Below are 15222 nucleotides of genomic sequence, written 5' to 3' on the forward strand. Positions count from 1 at the left end.
TATATATACACACACACACACACACACACACACACACACACACACACACACACACACACACGAAGTATTAAGACACTTAATATGAAATAATCATCGCAAATGATCGTGTTATATCCCGAATATACAGGGCAAGTGTCGGTTCAAGCAGAGCCACCATAACAAGGCTCATGGTTGACCCGATAGGGCCACCGCCCAAAAAGGCTTAATGTCGGACTCTGCATTATACCTACTATGCGGCCATCCACTACTGATAGATTTTAATTTAGAATTAAGGACAGATGAAACGGCAAAAGTTGAGCCTGTGTGCATGTGTGGTTCTATCCTTTAATGAGGGTGTTTCTCGGGGGTTTCTTTTATGTTTGTTCCTATTTATTCAAGATGAGGGACGGCCTGGTAATCACTCAGTAATGAAAGCGCACACAGGGCCGATTTGTCACCAATGGCTAGCTGTGGCAGTAGTCGGCTCCTCTGTGCGTATGATTTGTTAAACCGGGGACGGAATTTAGTAGTGCCATTTAAAGACATATTGGAGAACTGTTCCATATGTATGTGTGTGTATGTAAAGTGTCACATTTGTAGCACTTGGGAGAAGAGGGGGGTTTTCGCTGGAGAGCCTGTGAAACATGAGCATTTCTTCTCATTAAAGGAAAAGTAATGTTTAGACCAAAGCCTGCTTGCGCCTGCTGTAATATATTTGCAAACTTCGTTGAAGCAAATAAACACTCACTCAGCTGCTTTGGTAGAACAAAGTTGGCCTGCAAATGAACTAAAGTGGACCCATTGACAGAAAAATAAACAGTGGGAAAACTTAATATCGTTAAATATATCTTCATCGTTGTGAGTCTACAGATCCACAGACACTTGATGGTCCCAAACTACAAATTCAAAAATAAATAATTTTTCTCTCACTGCATGCTAAATATGTCAAGGTATCAAAACACTCTTACACAACCTGATGATTTACAGACTCAAGGTTACCTTCAATAGCGAGTACTCGGCTGAATTACAGTTAATTTCCACTTTGTATGACAAGGAAGGTCTATTTGAAGTAACAGATGCTGGAGTTGCGGGCAGTTTTTAAAACTGTGAGCAAGATTTGAATGGAGTCTGCCTTCACGAATCCCTCCCCCTCTAAAGTCTCTGGCCAAAGCTGTTGACTGATGTGCACAAGCATGGTTCTCAAACACTGCCATTCATAATTGGATGCAATTATGAAAGTACATAGTTGTGATAAATAATCACAGAGAACGCTGTCCACCTTCAACAAAATTGCTGTGCTAACAATAGCAGGGTAGCATTAGCACCACAAACAGCCCATCATTTGCCAAGATGCTACATTGATAGCTTCATTTATTCAAAATTTGTGTGGAAATATGAACACAAAATGTTATCATTTCAAAGTTTTAATTTTCGGGATGTACAATCAATTAAAAATGAAAGAGAGGTGATATACATACCTGTCAAGCAGAAATGTTGCTAATATCCCATCACTTCTGAATCCTGTCAGTCGCCTAAGGTCTTTTTGCCCAGCTAAGGTTTACCAATCTTACGACCACATGGAAAAAAAATTTGGGATGGGCATCTTTTTCCCACAAGACCGTACTCCAACAGTCAACATGTCAGCCTGAGGCTGTGCCAGTGACCGGGCTATGAGTGTACCCAAAGTGCAAGTCAAATGACTGCAACCTCATAAGGTGAAACCTTCTGTTTCTGACTGGTTGTTCCTAAGCGGGCGCAGTGATGAATTTGCATATACAGTATGTGTGTAGAATATATATATATATATATCTGTGTGTGTGTGTGGCAACAATTCCAAGCAGAGTTCAGACTTGGAAACTTTTTCGACATTTCACAGTATTCAACCCGTCCACACACTTCGGAAAAACTCAGCAGATGATGATCTAATCACTTTTGCATTCAAATAGTTGCAACACCATTGCAACACAGTTGTCAGAAAAACATCCTACGGTTCAAGTTATTTAAAAGTGGCCAAATTGCTCTGAGTTTTGCTTACACAAATGGTCAAATTATACATTAACCACAGGTTGTGACGTTCAGTTTCTAAACTTATATCACTTGACAACATCATACTGCAAGCCCAGTAGATTCTAAAAGAATGAAATTACCAAATCTTAAAACTCACCCACAGATGTCACATCTGTACTCCCTCATGCCAAGGTGCCTTTTCACATGGTTTCTGGCATCTCCCAGCTGAGCCGTTGCAAAGTGGCAAATTTTACAAAGAAAGGGCTTTGAACCTGTGAAAAAATTGGAGAGTTCATGCACAGAACTATTAAAACATGTGAACGTTTTGACCAGTAGCGGATTTTTCTTTCTTTTTTTTGGATTAGTTGTTGTCATGTGTGCAGTACTTAGAGAAAGACCCTCCCACCCGCTCCAGGCCAACCTAAGAGCACTGGGCAGCTCTTTTAGCCAGAGACTAATACACCCGCGCTGCAAGAAGGAGAGGTACCGCCGTTCGTTCCTGCCGACTGCTGTCAGGCTACTGAATAGACGCACCTGAAAACCTGGACTCACTCCCACTCACCCATTTGCAAATACCACACCCACCTTATATGCTTATATCTTATATTGCATTCTGTACTGTGTACAGTTCATTTTTAAATGTATTTTATGCATGTAAATACTTCGTTTTTCTACTTTCTTCCCTCCATATTTTGCTGCTGTAAATTGCAATTTCCTCCATTGTGAGACAAATAAAGGTTTTCTTATCTTCTTTACATCATCCACAATCCCTTACACCTGTAAATGAATTTTGCACTCTCCTGCATCTATCTACACGTGGTGTACATGGCATGTAGATTCTACATGCCATGTACACCACGTACCTATCTCTGCACTGAATCTAAAGGGAATGAGGGGAGCTGCTTCAATTGGATGAAAAGTCGGTGCGTTACCTCCCACAACAAAGCATAATGTTTCAAACACTCCCTTCTACTTGTGCCAGTCTAGGAAAGTACCAAAAGACAACTCTACCCATGCCCACAGTTAGATTGTGATTTGTGCTACATTGGCACTGGACACGGAAGTAGGGCCCTTTAAGAGACGTAATGAAAGACCGAAAAACACTGTTCGTGACATTAGCAACAACGTGCTATTCAAGGGCATTTGTGTATTGACATAAAATTGGTAATTCAACATTTACTCAAAATATCATTCTTTATTGATGTCATATCACCCATCACTAACAACAAACCACATCCAAAAAAAAAAGCTGACTTTTACAACTGGTCTAATGCGTAATATTTTGTCAAAAGCGAAATCAGGCCAATGAAGATGCAGTTTCTGTTTTTTTTTTTAAATATCATATCAACTGTGTGAATGTGCATCTTTGGGATGTGGACCCATTACTTTGAGGCTCAGTCTAAAGTCAGACAAATGACCCAAATGAAAAAGTGACCAATTTACCTAAAGATGCAAATTCCAGTAGTACCCACGTTGGGAAAATGGAAATGTGCACACATTTTCTTTAAGGGACAAATTGACAAATCTTTGTGCAGCCTCCCACTACCTTCAGTGATAAATCAAGAGGATAAAAACTAGGTCGTAATTAAAAGGATCTGGACATGCTCCAGCCTCAAAAGTGGCAGACCCCTATTGAGCTGCTTCACAAAACCCCATAAACACATTCCAAGAACAAATGAATGCCATATAAAAAGTAAATAATTCAACATAATGAGGGAGCTTAAGCAATAATACCAAATGCCATATGTTGTGAAAACGAAGAGAAATTGGTGCTTTCCACCATTATCAAAGGCTGAAATGAGGAAGAATAATTGTCTTTTTTTTGTCACGTACACTCAATTTGACCTCTGCATTTGACCCATCACAGCGAACAAACACTGGAGCAGGTGGCTGCACAAGTGCTCTTGGAGCAGTTTGGGGTGTTGGTGTCATGCTCAAGGACATCGTGGCCGTGTGTATCGTCTTGAACCGGGGTCCCCAAATTGGCAGGTGACAATTTAACCGCTTGGCCACAGAAATGCAAATACTCTAACAAAACCGTAAACCCTCAGCTAAATATAATGCTGTCATTGCTTAGCACGATCGGTGTCGCAGACTTTATACTGTTAAGGCAGAGGGACATCCATTATGTGTAGACATTCCAACTGTCATTAAGAACAAAGTAACTCTGCTCAGAATTAATTTTAACTCCAACTCTCAACAAACCTCGGCGGCCATAGATGAGATTTGGCACAAAAAATATGAACAAATTGCTTTTTTTTTTTTCCCTGATGCAATTTGTTGGAATGCATGACAATATCTACATACACCATCCACAGACAGAGAAAATGGATTGTGGACTCGAAGGGTCATTAATGCTTGAGCAGAAGAGAGGGAATGAAACATTCAAGGCAGAAAAGGGCATTTATTGATGGTTCCCTCACACCTCAATCGTGCATTAAGATGATTTTAAAACCAATTAATACACATGGTCAGGGAAATGTAACAGAACACTGTCTGTTCTTAACCTGTCGAACATTTCCTTGTCAAAGCCCTTAGCAATGTTCTGCTTTGCATTATAAATGACAGGATAAATCTTAATGGATTGGGAATAATCAACTAGCCATGAAGGCTGACATACACACACATTCACTCGGCATTCTACCACTTACATACACACACAACTGTGGACGTCCGGACACAAGGGAAATTAAAGGCTTTGAATACGTCTGCATTGATTATTTTAAATTATTAGCCCACCTCTCTTTGGACCTCCAATGCTTTTAGCCTCAGCTTTAACACATTTACAGAGACTTATTGACTATAATTACAACTGAGTCTTGGTAATGGACACATCAATTATGAGTCGCACATGTCTCTGACCATGCAAGCGTTGCTCAGGGAATCCCAATCTGCGGTCCATTAGTGTTTCTCTCGCTGGTCTGAAGCCTAATCAGTCTTTGCCGTCACCTCTACTGCAACAGCTTTTACCTGGCTATTGCAGACATGAGCTTTGCCATAGGTCTGTTTGGCAAAACGAGGTTATATTGTATCTCTCCTTTAGCTTAGGTTTTAGTTTAGGATTCATTCAAATTATATCCAAATTCGATAAATATGTGGTACCACAAGTCAAGTGGATTTACAGTGTGTGAGGGCAGGAAAATAACATGCATCACTCAAACTTTGTCATTTACAAAATATCATAATGTAGTGACACATTCCTGATTAATTAGAACAAAAAAATCACATCTCATCTATTGTAATATGGTCCATCTGTTCAGTTAAAGATTGGGACGATTTCTGGCCCCAAGTTAAAGGGACTGTGTGTAGAAATGTTTGATTTTTCACTGCCATCTAGTGGTGAACTAATAGAATGCAATGGCCTAACTTTGAAACAAGCACATTTTTGAAGCAAGCCAGTGACTAAGAGAGACCCATCCATCCATTTTCTGAGCCGCTTTATCCTCACAAGGGCCACGGGAGGTGCTAGACTGTCTTCGGGCAGTAGGCGGGGGACACCCTGAACCAGTTGCCAGCCAATCGCAGGGCACACAGAGATGAACAACCATCCACACTCACATTCACACCTAGGGACAATTTAGAGTGTTCAATCAGTCTGCCATGCATGTTTTTGGAATGTGGGAGGAAACCGTAGTACCCGGAGAAAACCCTCGCAGGGACGGGGAGAACATGCAAACTCCACACAGGAAGGCCGGAGCCAGGATCGAACCCACAACCTATGCACTGTGAGGTCGACGCGCTAACCACTGGACCACCGGGCCGCCCCTCAGAGAGACGCACACAGCAAAATCTCATCACAAACGACTCCTAGTATGCCCTCAAATGACAAAGTAAGTGCATTGCAGTGGTTACACATGCTGTAGTCATTGATCCAGCAAATTTGTCATCGGCTGATTTGACTCCGTAGCAGAAAGATGTCGTCTCTTTCTGCTACGGTCATCCTCTTGTAAAAGTGAGGCGCGACTGATCTGATATAATTAGTGTTGATACAATTATACTTTTTTTTTTTTTAATGTAAGTTGATGTGATAGAACATACTTGTTTGAAAATAAAGAGGGTTTTTAAAATGAATTAATATTGAGAAAAAAAATGCTACACACTGTCTGAGATTTTGTTTTAACCTTTTCTCCCAATATATACCACATCAACGACAAAGACACAGGGTTTCACTGCCCCAGCATTTTTATGACCCAATCTACACTATCTTGCCATGGCACTTTCAGCTCATTTTATGGCCCATTCTAGTCTGCTGTGCCCTGGCACTAACAATTCATCCCATCTGTATAATTGCCCAGATTTTACTTGTATTAAACAACTTGTCAGTTACAGAGTAAGAGCAGCTTTTGATCATGCATTTTAATGAGGAATAAGAGCTCTGACCTGCTTTTAAAAGCACAAAGACACGGGACCATACACTGGATATCATTGGCATCGGCCCAATTCCTCCGGTGTCAGAATTTGTTTCATTTAATATTTTTTTCACAATTCTGTACTATTGGTCAGTGCACACGTGCGTGTAACGTTTACATGTTATCGGACAATCTAAAGTGTTGAAAATGCCTTGCTCTTTTTGATGATAAAATGTCAACTAACTATTTTTCAGGTCTCCTGAAAAGAGATGACTTTGGAGACACCTCTCATTAGCACGGCCAAAGGGGGCTTTCGCCCGACCCCAACAATGGAGAAAATGAAAACAGATGAAAAAAGAAATAAAATTTTACTCTGCTCATTAGCATTTCATAATACAATGAAACACACACACACACACACACACACACACACACACACACACACCACTGCAATTACGGCCTGCCACGTTTGCCCATCCCCTCCCCATGTTGTGTCAAGGCCATCCTGAATGACCATGTTGGCCTGAAACGTGAACGCCTAGCCGCCAGGAACATATACAGTAAGTGTAGCAATAAGGTGGTCACACTTATGCACTGTGAGATTTTTTTTTGTACGTCTCATTCATATAATTATAATCTAACAAGGGTTTGTTTGCTTTTTATGTCCACTGTACATGTGAGATAGCGAGGGAGGGAGGGTATAAAAACAGCGTACATACCGGTATGTGTGCGAATGTGTGCCAGGAAAGCCATGGAATTGCTGCTCTTGCACACCTTGCCGCAGTACTTGCACTTGTTGCCTTGGTGCTCCTCCCGCTCACGATTGATCTGTTCTGTGTCCTCAATCACATACTTGTTTACTTGTCTCAGCAGCTCATCATGTTTCTCCTTGATGTGATTGAACAGCTCCTGCTCCGTTTCAAAGCGATCTGTGCATTTTGCGCACTTGAAGCACGCACCGCCGTCAAGACGCTCATCGACGCTGTTCTGCTCATTTCGGATGTGGGAAGCGCTGGCCAAGTGTTGATGCAGGTTGCTCTCAGTGTAGAATGACTTGCCGCACACCATACAATGGAAATGTTTATCCTTGGTTGGGTGCTTCATTGAGATGTGCACATTCAAGCCGCTTAGGCCATCTGCCAAAAAGCCACAGTCGTCACAGCGAATTCGGGCGTTTCTCACTTTAGCTTCAACACTCACTTCCTTGTGTTCAAGCTTCTTGACATACTGGGGCAAGAGCCCAGAGGGCATTGGTGCTTCTCCTGTCAAGCCTTTAACAGCAGCCACACCTTCGAGAGCAACGCCCTCCAGCGATGGCTGCCCCTGTTCAGCTAGGGCCTTTACGGACATAATGCAGGTATCAAAAGGTCGGGCAGTGGACATTCTTGGAACTGAACTGCAGCTCTTTCCTGCGCTGGTACCTTCTATGCATGTGTCCTCTTGTTCTTGAATTTCTTGCTGTGGAGATTGTTCCACTTCAAGTGCCATTTCCGCTTGGGGCACATGCTCAGATTGTGCTGTGCAATCATCACCAGAGGAAGATGCGGTGCTCTCTGGCTGCTTTTCCTTTGCTTTGCCAGCAAACGTGGCCACAGTGTCAACAGGCTCAATGGGGACAGAAGATGCCACTGTGGGCTGTTTTTTTTCTTTTTGGCTTTCTTCGGAATTTAGATTTGGATCATCGGGTAGCTTTAAAGGTTCTGACTCAGGATGAACCATTGCACCGCTAAGATCAATAAGCTCAGTAAGGGGTACCGTTGAGGTCTGCAAAGCTTTTTGGCCACCATTCTCCTGTAGTGCCTGGAATGTTTTGCTTTTCTGCTTGTGTCTCTCTGTGCTGGCATGACGATACATTTCCTCACTTGTTACGGCATAGTATCTGCATGCCAAACAGACGTATTCAAAGTCTCTGCTGTGCTTTCGTTTCACATGAAGATTGAGGGAGGGGACTGAGTGAGCTATAAATTTGCAGTGACTGCAAGCAAAAGAGTCATGGTGACCTTCTATTGGGGGCGTGTATGACAGTGTTTGCTCTTCTTCAGTGTGTTTTTTCGAGCCTTGTGATTCGTGTTGCATGTCCCTGGCCTCTGAAGCTTCATTTGCTTCCTGAGATTGTGTATCTGTGGGTTCCTGGAGTAAAGGCCCAGCATTATTTTTCACAGGGCTGCGATTTTCACACTGCTGCACACGTTTCCTGTGTTTTTTGGTGATACAATGGCGATCGATGTCTCCTTTGGTGACACAGCTATAACTGCACAGAGTACACTTGTAAACATACTCTTTGCTGTGTTTACGGCGGACATGGACACTGAGGTTGGTAGCATTAGATACTACCAAGCCACAGTACCCACATTTGGTTGAAGCCTGTTGTTTTGGTCTTCCTCTTTTCGGTTTGGGAGGTTCCAGTTCCAAGTCTTCCTCATCTACAACTTTAGCAGCCTCCATTTCTTCTTGGATTCCCAGAGCCTCACCACCTATGTCGTCTCCACCCCCATCTCCTTTAGCTACCCTCTCAACACAATCATTAGAGGAATGAGAAGCACTATGTTGTGTGCTCTGATGTTGCTTATGAATATCTGAGTTTAGGTGTTTTTCCATCCATTGAGATGTAGCAGAAAAGAAGTTACATAATTTACAGCGGTACCAATCCAGGCCGGGGTGTTTGATGCGAGAATGGCTTTCCAAGAAGCAAAGTGTGGAAACCCTTAAATCACAATTTGCACACTTTATCTTGAATCTGTTCCCTGTGCATTTTGGCTCCACTTGAGAAGTGGTAATCTTGAAAGCACTTTCAGTGTCCTCAACATTATCTTCTTCCTCCATGTACTCTTCTGCATCAGCTGAAAGACAAGGACAAAGCTACTTCAGGCAATTGAATTGGAGATGCACCCTTGTATCGTTCCTAATCTTGGTGGTAACCATTTCATATCCACCAGAAATGACAAAATTCAAAACAAAAACTTGCACAGTGAAACCTCAGGTTACATTCTCAAACCAAAACCTTCGCTATCCAAGGTAATGGTTGTGGGTAAAAATTGTTTGCAATACAGAAATGGGTGGAAACAGTATTAATGACGATGAAATAACAATGTTTGCTAACAAACCACTGTAGTGCCTTAGGTTTTTGGTACAGCAATATTTACTTTCACTGTGGTAACTGCTGGACCAACATGGCCACCACCTCACTGTGGCATGTGGTGGCAAATTTAGGCAAAAAAAACCAAAGATAAGTGAACCACTGAGCCAATGTTGTTTATGCGATACGAGAAGGAAAAGTTGGGAGCTTTCCTTGGCCATGTAAAGACTGTTATTTCGACAACAAATATCATGATGCGCAGTTCAATCCAATCACTTGAGGATCACTCACGAGGTTCCCCAGGGGTCTGTGCTCGGCCCTGAAATATTCATATGGTATATAAATGATATATTCTGTGTCTCAGAACTACTTAAAAGTATTCTATTTGCCAATGACAACCCTCTACTACTATGGAGATAATTTGAGAAAAAACTCTGACTTAAGTGGGAAATCAACTGAACACATTGTCACTAAACATAAAACAAATGTTCTAATTCTTGACACGAGACAAACCAAACACCAACTCAAGATTATGGTACATTCAATTGAAATAGAAGGGATGAAAATTAATTTCTTGTAGTACAGTCAAACCTCGGTTTTCGAACGTCTCGGTTCTCGTTCAATTCAGTTTTCCAACAATTCTAACAGTTTTTTATGCCTCGGATGACGAACAAATTTCGGTTCTCGAACTAACTGAGCGCAATTGAATGCTTCACTTCACTCCTCTCGGCTTCGCTTCCTGTGTAGCGCCCATTGTGAGTAGACGTTTTTGTATTGTTCAATAAAGATTTTTTTTAAAAAAGCAGACATGTTTGGTGAGACGCTTCTGTTAGGGGGAGTGAAACCCTCCTCTTTTCAGAACGGTTTGCCCCAGCAACACGGGGGACGTGCGTGCGTTTGTTTACGGCCGGCAGTTTTCAATACAGCGGCACAAAATCAACACTCTAGTGTCCTGTAGCGCCCATTGTGAGCAGACGAGGTTGTATTGTTCAATAAAGATTTTAAAAAAAAGCAGACGTGTTTGGTGAGACGCTTCTGTTAGGGGGAGTGAAACCCCCCTCTTTTCAGAATTGTTTGCCCCAGCAGCACGGGTGAGTTTGTTTACGGCCGGCAGTTTTCAATGCAGCGGCACATAATCAACACTCTGGTGTCCGGTGTCTCATTATTATGCAATAATCATACAGAAACAGCTTCCTCGTGTAGCGTCCATTGTGAGCAGACGACTTTGTAATGTTCAATAAAGATTTTTTTTTTTTTTTTTAAAGCGGACGTGTTTGGTGAGAACTATGTAATATGACTGTTATTTTTGCATCGTGCATCAGCCCCTAATCATGGCACCAAAGAAAGCAAGTGGAAGTGGCAAACCTGGTGAAGAAAAGAGAAAAATAGTGCGCAAAACTATAGAATTGAAGAAAGATTTGATCGCGAAATATGAGTCAGGCGTGCGTGTGTCTGTGTTGGCGAAGGAGTTCGGGATGCCGAAATGCCCCGCCTACTGCATGATGACAGCTGGGATAGGCGCACGCCCCACGACAGATAGAGAGAGAGAGAGATATGTTCCTTCAATTTTTATGTTACTATGTTAATGTTAAAATTGGTGAAAATAAAACATATTACAGTTAGTTTGTACAGTATTTTACATATCACCTGCTCTCCTATTACTGTACATTTGTACAGTTTATGGTGTGAAATTGTAAAAAAAAGTGGTTTAAAAAAGTTGTTTTCTTGACTTGGAACGGATTAAAAATTTTACATTGATTCCAATGGGAAACATGGTTTCGGTTTTCGACCAATTCGGTTTTCGAACAGTCTTCTGGAACGGATTAAGTACGAAAACCGAGGTTTGACTGTACTAATTAAATCAGAATAATGTTGAAAGTCACACAGAGATAACGTCAAAAGAAAAATATCAAAAATAGAGATCCTCGACAAAACAAAGGATTTCCTGAATACCAAACCATAATGCACATTATATTGTTCATTTATGACCATAACTCACCTATTGTGTGGAAATATGGGGAAACATAAAATAAATACAGTCAAACCTCGGTTTTTGTCCATAATCCGTTCCAGAAGGCTGTTCGAAAACCGAAATTGTTCGAAACCGAAACCACGCTCTTTTTAAAATAAAAATGTTTACTGAACACGTGTGCTCACAATGGAAAGCAACAAGAGGAAGCGTCACTTCCTCGTGTCAGGAAGGCGAGAGAAGTCAAATGGTGCATTCAAGTGCGCTCAGTTTGTTCGAGAACCGAAATTTGTTCGTCATCCGAGGCATAAAAAACTCGAAAATTTTGGTCGAAAACCGAATTGGTTAAGAACCGAGGCGTTTGAAAACCGAGGTTTGACTGTATCTTGTTTTCAAACCACAAAAAAGAGCAATAGGAATGATTAATTGATATTCATCAAATTAAAAACTGTGAAATTCTATGATCTAGTTGAGTTCAAAACAGCACAAATAATGTATAAAGTGCCGGTACACAATAACCTACTCTGACGTGGTACTCAGTTGCTGTTTGAAATTAGAGAACGTTGCTCTGACCTAAATGGTACAAGTGTCTATTAAAAAATAAAAAAGAACAATCATTAAGCAAGTGTGTGTCTCCATGAGAGGTGTTAATTTCAAGGTATGTATGAAGATGTAATGAATTGTATTATCACAATATGAACCTCACGATATGATAATGATCATGATATTGTGCGGAAGTTGGCGATATTAAAAAAAAAACTCACTGTATAAAAACAAAAAAAAAAGTGTATTTTTGTACATAAACAGCAGTGACAAAGAATTAGGATGGGCCAGTCATTATTTATTGTCAAGTGCTCTGATTGGCTCCTATCAGGTATAAATAGGTGAAACTAATGAAATGTTGGAAATGTTGGGACGCATTAGATTTAATGTAATGAAAATTGTATGTGTATGAGGTTATATGAACGTGCTTATGTCCTACATGCACGCATGCTGTCGGCATATGTACGCATTGTGTAAATGCAGTTGTATATGTCTATGTGTATGTTATTTTTACTTTTCTTGGAATATATTAAATGAATAACCTATGATTGCATTATTATTAAATAAGTCAAAATATACAAAGAGGACTAGATAAGTTGTTTACTTCTCCCGACTCCCTTTTGAACATGTAAACAGTGCTAAAAGACTATTCGTGTGCTTTCTGTATTTTTTTATACTTCTTTCTGCGTTCAATAAACAAACAAAATTAAAATAGTGTGTAACTTAAAGTAATTAAAAAAAAAAGTTCCTAAACCGAATTGTTTGTAAAACGGGTCACATGACCATGTGCATAGAGGAAAAACTCACCTGTGCGTGGGCTGTCTTTGCTGTGGTATCGCTGGACATGAACATCAAGGGGAGCTTTGTCCCGAAACTCAAGTCCACAGTAGTTGCATGAATAGATAATCTTGGGTTTGGGGGTTCGTTTGCTCATTCTTCTCTCTTGAATGGATATGGCCTGTTTCGACTGCTTTTCTGACATTGCAACTTGACTGCAACTATCATCGGGAGAAACAGATCTTGGATCATCTGGTCCTGGCCCTGGATTTGACACAGCAGAACTTTCTGTCTCCATGGCCATCTCTTTCTGAACTCCGCCTCGACTATCATCAGAAATGGTTTGGTTGTCCTCTGCAAGTTTTGCAGCGTTATCTGTGCTCTTTTTATGTTTCCTTGCATAGTGAATCTTCAGTGATCTTGGACATTTTGCTAAGAAGTCACAAACAGAGCAACGAGTACTCACATCTTCGGGCACAGTGTCTGCCTGCAGCCCTCGAGTCAGTTCCCCATCCTTTTTTTCAGGCTTCATAGTGCGACTAGGTGAGTTGGCTTTAACGTCCTCCATTTGGACATTATCTTCGCAACTCCTTTTTGGCATTTTGTCTGAAGGAGCCTCCAGTTCAAGATTCGTTTTTGATCAACGTCTTAACTTGTTCCATTTATATGAAAGTGTGAAAACTTGAGTTGATGATGGATGAATCACCTACACAAAATGGGACATCACATAATTTCAACTTGGAAGCTTTTATTACCCTAATACAGAAATCAGAGGCACACAAATTGAATCTCGGTAAACCACTGCAATAAGAGTGATACAGTCAAACTTTCCAGTCACAAAAACAACAAACTCGCGCACAAGTCGCCATCTAGTGTTTCCAGAAGCACATTGTTTAAACAATATTGCGTGCGGGTTCCTTTATCGAGTAAACTTTTTTTTCTTTTCGTACTTCAAACACACACCAATTACTTTGTTCAAAGAATGTAGCTGGGGAGAGCCAGTCGGATGCTAGAAATTGGCTCATGCAGCTAAAAGATTCACAAATAATTGTAGTAATCCTAAACCGCACCTTGCATGGATTAAATGGTGCTGTTTGCCCATGCTTTCTGCAGCATACTTGTTCATGCAACGTAAGGCAAATGAAGTGCATTTGGGCAGGAGACTGCAACAATTTACACCCAGAACTGCGAAACGTTAATGTTTGTTGCCGTTTCGTCAAACGTGCGAAAGGTGTCCTTTGACTCGGTGCAGTCAAAGTAGAACAGGATGGAAAAGAATACACACACATTTAATTCAATAAAGCAACTGAAGTACAGCAATACAATGATTGCTAGTGATCCGTTGGAAATTTGTTGGTTTCCGTTTTAATGTGAGGTCATATTAGTTGTGCTAAAGCCTGTTGTCAGGAGTATTAGCTAAAAAGTAACACTGAGTTGACCGAACTACGTCCGCTATTTAAAGAACTGTGAGACAAGATACAACATCACAACCAACAACGTTTGAAAACGCTTTGTGGTGTAATGCTCTTTTTAATACACTGATGTATCAATCTAATGTAGAAGTCGGGAAAACGTTGCGAGCTAGGAGATGCTACTCAACACTTCTGGGAAGACCAACCAATTGAATTTCGCCATTAGCCGTATAGGCCAATCACAGCAAAGTGAAGGGTGGGTCTTAATTCTTATGAAACACAGAAAACGACGGCGGCACAGAGGCCCAAAAAGTAGGCTAACGTCGGTTACCTGAAACCGTCCAAAAACAGGACGTATAAAGCGGTTAGCACAGAACCGCGGTTGCCGCACATACCTCGTGGTGTAGGACAGGACTAATACTACGACGAAACACGTTCAATAAGTCAAACTCACCCTTGACTCTCCCAAAATCGCCACCGTCCGCGCTTTTTGTGGCTAGACACAAATGGCGTACCGTAGCACGAGCGAAACGTCACATTAAGGCGGAACTTCTGCCCGCCTTTTTCCGGACCTCAGCTGTGAGGCCAATGCTGCTTTCAGGTTCATCGGAGAAACACGTGTCATAAAGTGTTCTAACCGTCAAATCCACTTCAAGTCACAGACTATTCACAAGTTGTATGGCAAATGGAGTCATTAAAATGTATTAAATCACTTACTGAGTTTTTCAGGCGGCTACATTTTAGTGCTAGCATAATTTTGAAGGCGGGAAAAGAAAAGAGTATGTAGTTTTTGAGGTTAAACAAGAAGAATCAACTTGGTTAATGTGGTTATATTTAGGAACGAAAAACAACTTTGGTTAGGTTATGTTTGCATTTCGAGGGGAAAAAAAGCCTAATTCATGGCACATTCTGTTTAGGTCACTTTTATTTGTTAGTCAATTAATGAAGGGTATTTTTCCTTTTGCTATCCTGTTCACATATCTGATTGTTAAACTGTCAATAAAAAATATCTATGTATGCAAATGCATTGAAATATAGCAGTTTTGCGATGTCCCAACAGTTTGTAAATGCTTGTGGGTGTTGTGTCTTTGTGTGAAGCACACTGAGTTG

The 15222-nt window shown here is 41.1% G+C and overlaps 1 protein-coding gene across 1 annotated transcript in view; it reads right to left on the reverse strand.

Annotated features, from left to right (window-relative positions):
- znf407 (zinc finger protein 407) overlaps positions 1-14663 on the reverse strand; it is a 179611-nt gene extending 164948 nt beyond the window's left edge. Inside the window, exons 1-4 of the mRNA XM_019893062.1 lie at positions 14567-14663; positions 12731-13406; positions 7055-9175; positions 2144-2258 (exon numbers count right to left, since the gene is read on the reverse strand). Coding sequence (XP_019748621.1) covers positions 2144-2258; positions 7055-9175; positions 12731-13301 — 2807 coding nt within the window. The 5' untranslated portion in view covers positions 13302-13406; positions 14567-14663. The remainder of the gene's footprint in view (positions 1-2143; positions 2259-7054; positions 9176-12730; positions 13407-14566) is intronic.
- Between the last annotated feature and the right edge of the window lie 559 nt (positions 14664-15222).

Source organism: Hippocampus comes, unplaced genomic scaffold, assembly GCF_001891065.2.
Source record: "Hippocampus comes isolate QL1 unplaced genomic scaffold, H_comes_QL1_v1.1 scaffold94, whole genome shotgun sequence".
NCBI lineage: Eukaryota > Metazoa > Chordata > Actinopteri > Syngnathiformes > Syngnathidae > Hippocampus > Hippocampus comes.